Source organism: Primulina eburnea, chromosome 18 (assembly GCF_022965805.1).
Source record: "Primulina eburnea isolate SZY01 chromosome 18, ASM2296580v1, whole genome shotgun sequence".
In the NCBI taxonomy this organism is placed as follows: domain Eukaryota; kingdom Viridiplantae; phylum Streptophyta; class Magnoliopsida; order Lamiales; family Gesneriaceae; genus Primulina; species Primulina eburnea.
Genome location: NC_133118.1, coordinates 12,569,947 through 12,576,594, shown reverse-complemented (window position 1 = coordinate 12,576,594; position 6,648 = coordinate 12,569,947). Strand labels below are relative to the sequence as shown.

At 40.5% G+C, this 6,648-nt stretch overlaps 1 protein-coding gene across 1 annotated transcript; it reads right to left on the bottom strand.

The window, feature by feature from the left end:
• Nucleotides 1-1,852: 1,852 nt before the first annotated feature.
• On the bottom strand, nt 1,853-6,363 carry LOC140819116 (uncharacterized). The gene is made up of 6 exons (XM_073179127.1): nt 5,722-6,363; nt 5,217-5,634; nt 4,438-4,889; nt 3,404-3,697; nt 3,146-3,304; nt 1,853-2,527 (listed from the first exon to the last, which is right to left on the bottom strand). The coding sequence occupies exons 1-6, from the start codon at nt 6,361-6,363 to the stop codon at nt 1,853-1,855; spliced, it is 2,640 nt and encodes an 879-aa protein (XP_073035228.1).
• Nucleotides 6,364-6,648: the final 285 nt, after the last annotated feature.

Below are 6,648 nucleotides of genomic sequence, written 5' to 3'. Positions count from 1 at the left end.
ATAAGCTATACTTTCTCTATCTACTATCAACTACAAGACTGTTTGACTAGACACACCTAGTCCTTCACCACTATCCTGTCTCACGCATAGTCCTGTAACCTGCCCAACAGAAACAGCCCCCAAAGGGTGAGCATATACAACAATCATCATCGTAATACATAACAATTATATTAACAACAACATAAGATATAACTGAAATGATAACAGAAATACCCCCTTTGGCGTTTCTGGACAATCAGCCATCAACAACCTCAACAACATCACACTGCAACAATAACATCGACGATACGTCGCACCCCAACTCCGGCAACATTAATATCGTCGAACGAACAACAACATCGACGATACGTCGCACCCCAACACCGGCGACAGCAATATCAACATCGTCGAACGAACAACAACATCGACGATACGTCGCACCCCAACACCGGCGACAGCAATATCGTCGAACGAATAACAACATCAACAATACGTCGCACCCCAACACCGGCGACAACAATATCGTTGAACAACATCGACGTGACAACATCAACAAGAAGTCTCCCAACAACGATAGTCAACAATATCAACAATAATAAACAACAACAAATATAATATCAAATCACCCAATTCCGGTGATTTATCATCGTTCAACGCAATAGTATTCATCAATACTAAACAATAACAACATATGCTCGTACGTCAACACGTACCTGATAATCGAGTGTATATACAATATGGCTATTTCTTTGATCCTGAGGCTTGTGAAGTATCTAAATAATTCAACAATAATTATCAGATCATTGTCACCGTATCAACACAGTTATAACAGCCTCAATATATAACATCAAATAGCCCAACAACAATTAATTCAACAAAATATAAAACTCGATTATAAATTCGTATTGTTCAACAATTTAATATTCTGGTGTATTTAATTCACAATACTACCATCAAATACACCCTAATTAATTAACTTCAAATAATAGGCTATTTTACAACATCCGTCAAATTACGAAAACTTTATATCAACGTGTAGCATATATTTCGTAGACTCCGAATATATAATCAGAATTAATAACAACTGAAAAACAACTCACCAAATTTTAATTCAACGATTAAAAATCCCTAATTATAATAAATTAGGAATAATTCTAAACAATATCACTATAACCTTCTCTACTTCTTTAAAATCATACACTACTCAACAATCTTCAATTTCAGTATGATTTAACAATTTATCAGATTTATTCCAGAAATCGACGAATTTCAAACATCACCAAAACTATATAATTTATACCTCAAATCGAAGACCTCGTGTCAACGATTCCAGAACTGAAGTCGGTTCGTCGATTGGATAAACCGATAAATCGCAAGATCGAAAAGAAAAAAATCAAAAACCTTATTCTATTTCTTCTCTCACGTCTACGTTGCTCTCTGTCAAATGAGAGATTCTTCAATTCACCGTTAAAGTTTTCAAATTTATCTCTTTTTTAATTTTTTTAATTTTTTAATATTATATTAATTAAATAATATAATATAATATAATATATAATATTTAACATTTTAACACCGGTACATCCCTTTGGACTAGTCAAACGATCAAATTTTCCAAAACTCAAAACATGAAACTTCTATATCTTTGAGTTTTCTACAGTATATCCAAATTTCAAATCATTTGGACTTCATATGATAAAGATATGTCATATTTCATTCTTTAAAATTCATTAATTATTTAGTAATCTCACATTACTAAATCAACAACTTGTGATATTTACTTCAGGCATTACATTTCTACCCCCTTAAATGAATTTCGACCCCGAAATTAATCAACAACAGTAATAGCATGCATAAATAAAGATACGTCATACCATCAGAATAAGTAGGGGTAGAGCTCCCTCATATGCCGCTCTGTCTCCCAAGTCGCCTCTTCGACACCTCTATGCTCCCACTGAACCTTCACCATCGGTATAATCTTACTATGAAGCTTCCGTTCAGATCGATCCAAAATACAAACTGATCTCTCAACATAAGACACATCAGGATCTAACTGAACCTCAGAAATATCCAACACATGTGAAGGGTCCGGCTCATACTTCCGCAACATCGACACATGAAACACATCATGAATACCAGATAAAGATGGAGGTAGAGCCAATCGACAAGCCAAAGTGCCTATCCGCTGCAATATCTCATACGGGCCAACATATCTCGGTGCCAATTTTCCTTTCATACCAAATCGTACTGTGCCATGAAAAGGAGAAACTTTCAAAAATACTCGATCACCTTGCTGAAATTCTAAGGGTCTTCGTCTTTTATTTGCATAGGCGGCCTGTCTATCTTGAGCTGCTTTCAATCGTTGCTGTATCAACTTTACTTTCTGTTCCATCTCATGAATCATATCAGGACCGGTAACTGCAGCTCGATCAACATCATCCCAATATAACGGAGATCTACAGCGTCTCCCATACAATGCCTCAAATGGAGCCATCTGAATACTACGCTGATAACTATTGTTATACGCAAATTCTACCAATGGAATAGATGACTGCCAAGAAGATTTAAAATCCATAACATAAGCACGCAACATATCCTCAAGCGTCTTAATAGTACGCTCAGTCTGACCATCTGTCTGAGGATGATAAGCTGTACTCAATCTCAACTCTGTCCCCATCGCAGTCTGCAATCCTTCCCAAAAATGAGAAGTAAATCGAGGATCTCTATCAGATATAATAGACACTGGAATCCCATGCAACCGTACAATCTCTCGTATATACAACTGTGCCATCGTCAAGTACGTACTACTCATGCTATAGGGTATAAGATGTGCAACTTTCGTCAACCGATCAACAACCACCCAAATAGCATCAATAGTTCCAGTGCTTCTTGGCAAATGAGTCACAAAATCCATCGATATGTGCTCCCATTTCCAAGTCGGTATTTCTAAACTCCTCAATTCACCTCTCGGCCTTCTCCTATCAGCTTTGATTTGTTGACAATTGAGACATCGACGTACAAAATCAATCACATCACGTTTCATTCCCTTCCACCAAAATTGAGAGCGTAGATCCTTATACATCTTCTTGCCACCAGGGTGGATAGAATATCGACTACAATGTGCACGCCGCAACAGACCCTGACGCAACTCAGATATATCAGGAACTACCCATCTATCATTCATCCTCAAACTGCCATCATCAGCGACTCTAAAACGAGTATCTTGTTTCTGATAAACCAACCCCTTCCATCGCTTAACTCTCTCATTTGTCATCTTTGCATCACGAATACAACCATATATATCAGGTTCAGCTAATAAGGTAGATACCTGGATAGGAGTCGTCGAGATATCAAAATCATATCCCAAGGAACAACAAGACATCATCATAGCTGATAAGCGACCCACATCCTCTGCCATACAACTCACTTTACGACTCAGTGCATCAGCTGTAAGATTGGCTCGACCAGGATGATATTCAATCTCACAATCATAATCCTTTAGCAAATCTAGCCACCGTCTTTGTCTCATATTCAAATATGTCTGTGTAAACAGAAATCTCAAACTCTTATGATCAGTATAAATCGTAAACGAGGTACCATATAAATAGTGTCGCCATATCTTCAAAGCAAAGATAATGGCTGCTAACTCCAAATCATGCACATGGTACCTTGTTTCGTATGGTTTCAGCTGTCTCGAGGCATATGCCACAACATGTCGATCCTGCATCAAAACACATCCCAAACTATCTAATGATGCATCAGTATAAACAACAAACCTCTCGTTTTCCGTAGGGATTGATAACACCGGTTCAGTTGTCAGTCGGTGCTTCAACTCCTGAAAACTTCTCTCACATGCTTCAGACCACTGAAATCGCACACCTTTCTGAGTCAACTGTGTCAAAGGTCTAGCAATTTTTGAAAATCCCTCGATAAATCGACGATAATAACCTGCTAAACCCAAGAAACTACGGATCTTTGGTACAGATGTAACACGGCTTCGACCTTCATTGGATTAACTGAAATCCCATCTCTCGATATAACATGACCCAAGAAGACTACTCGATCCAACCAAAACTCGCACTTACTGAGTTTGGCATACAACTGTCTATCTCGCAACACCTGTAACACTGAACGCAAGTGTCCTGCATGCTCAGCCTCACTCCTGGAATATATCAATATATCATCAATAAACACCATAACAAATCGATCGAGATAAGGCTGAAATACCCTATTCATCAAACTCATGAACACAGCTGGAGCATTCGTCAACCCAAACGGCATAACTAAAAACTCGTAATGCCCATATATGGTCCTGAATGCTGTCTTCTGAATATCCTCCTCTCTAACTCGTATCTGATGATATCCTGACCTCAAATCAATCTTCGAATATACCGAGGTTCCCTGTAACTGATCAAACAAATCATCAATACGAGGGAGGGGATATTTATTCTTAATCGTTACCTTATTCAGCTGTCGATAATCAATACAAAGCCGCATCGTTCCATCTTTCTTTCTTACAAATAAGACTGGTGCACCCCAAGGCGATACACTAGGGCGAATGTATCCCTTGTCCAGCAAGTCCTGCAACTGGGCTTTCAACTCTCTCAACTCTGCTAGTGCCATTCTGTAAGGAGTACGAGAAATAGGGGAAGTACCTGGCATCAACTCGATCCCAAACTCCACCTCACGAGCTGGTGGGAAGCCTGGAATCTCATCAGGAAATACATCGGCAAACTCAGCAACTATAGGTATGTCCTCTATTCCCACCTCTTTCTTCTTCTCTGTCACATCTACAGCATAAATAAGATAACCCTCATGTCCATGCTCGAATAACCGAGACATCCGGATGGCAGATACCAACGGAACACGGGGACGAGAACCCTTCCCATAAAATGTCCAACGCTCTTTCTCATCTGTATAAAAATATACCACCCGCTGATAACAATCAACTGTCGCACAATATCTCCTCAGCACATTAATTCCCACAATACAATCAAAATCAGTCATCTCTAGAATAATCATATCAGATCTCAGCTCATAGCCCTCATAAGAAATAATGCCATCTGATATCATAGATACAACTGATATATCAACTCCAGAAGGTGTCGAAACAGAAAGAGGCATAGACAATGGAGACGAGCGCATATGATGCTCAACCACGAACCTCTTTGATATAAAAGTATGCGAGGCACCAGTATCAATAAGAATATAAGCAGGATAAGAACATAAATAACACTTACCCGCTATCATCTCCTCTCGTGCCTCCTCTGCCTGCTCTCGTGTCAAAGCATACACCTGTGCCTGAGGCGTACCAGCTCCCTGCATACGTGGCTGTCCTCCAGAAGGTCGTGGTGTAAACTGCTGAGGCTGTCGTCCTCCTTTCTCTGAGGATCTACCTCTAGCACTCCTAGGCTCTCGCTGTCCCTCACGACTAGGACAATGTCTCGCTAGATGACCAACACCGCCACACTCAAAACAGGTGATCTCGGTCTGTGTACACTCTCTGATCAGATGAGGTCCCCCACAACGATAACATCTCACTGCTCTGGACTCTCCTCTCTGCCCCTGAACAGACTGAGAACTGCCCCCACGACTCTCAACACGTCGTGAATCAAATCGACGCTTCCCAGATGATGCTGAAGAAGGAGATGAACCCTTCTGATATTTAAAAGAATGTCCATGTGGTCGCAATGACTCCCTAGTCGGCTATGATAATCGTCCCTGAGCCCCATACTCCTGCATAACCAACTCAGCCATCTCAGCCCTCGTCACTGCATCCTCAAATGATACCGGGTTGTTTGATTGCACACGATCAAATAACTCTAACTTCAACCCTCTCAAGAAATGCCTCATCTTAGCATGAACATTCGTAGCAACATGTGGCACATATTTCAATAATGCAGAATACCTAGACTCATACTCCGCAACAGACATACTGCCCTGTCTCAAATCCTCGAATTCTCTCTCTTTCTTCTTTCTGGCTGCTATAGAAAAATATTTATCAAGAAAACGAGATCGAAACACATCCCAATCAACCGTACGGCCCTGAGCTCTCAATCCGGCCTCAGACGTATGCCACCACAACAGTATATTCCTCGAAAGCTGAAATGTATCCAATCGTAACCAAGCAGACCTAGCACACGGAGCGGTCACAAATATCTGCTCTATCCTCTCAATCCACTCCTCTGCTCGCTCACCAGTCTCAGAACTATCAAATCTCGGCGGAAGATAACTGCTAAACTGTGCCAAAGTCAACTCACCAGGAAATAAAGGCTGATCTGCAGGTGCATGTCCCATAGGAGGAGGTGGCAATGGATTCATCTGTCCAAACCCACTGTCAACCTCTTCTGTTTCCTCGTGTGGATGTACCTGTTCTCTAGCTGCCATCACTGGAAATCAAATTGTTAAACATAACATTTAACAATTACAATCCAGTAATCATTATCTCACCTTTCGCATGAAAGCACATGCAACTAAAGAACAATCAATCACATCGAGAAATAATCAATAACAAGTCAAATGCACAGACACACGCAGATAATATCGCCATCCAACTCCCTCATCACAAACCCAACTCCAAACCATCCCAGACATCTAACATATGCTCTGATACCACCAAATGTGGCGCCCCAAACCTCGCCACGTAATCATGCAACATGTGACGTCATATGC

What these genes read in the sequence shown, in the direction of transcription:
- LOC140819116 (XM_073179127.1), bottom strand. Translation starts at nt 6,363, where the DNA reads ATGGCAGCTAGAGAACAGGTACATCCACACGAGGAAACAGAAGAGGTT. An exon ending in ACGAGAGGAGATGATAGCGG is followed by an intron (nt 4,890 to 5,216) that starts GTAAGTGTTATT and finishes ATTTTTATACAG; the next exon opens with ATGAGAAAGAGCGTTGGACA. An exon ending in TGAGGATGAATGATAGATGG is followed by an intron (nt 2,528 to 3,145) that starts GTAGTTCCTGAT and finishes TCTTCTTGGCAG; the next exon opens with TCATCTATTCCATTGGTAGA.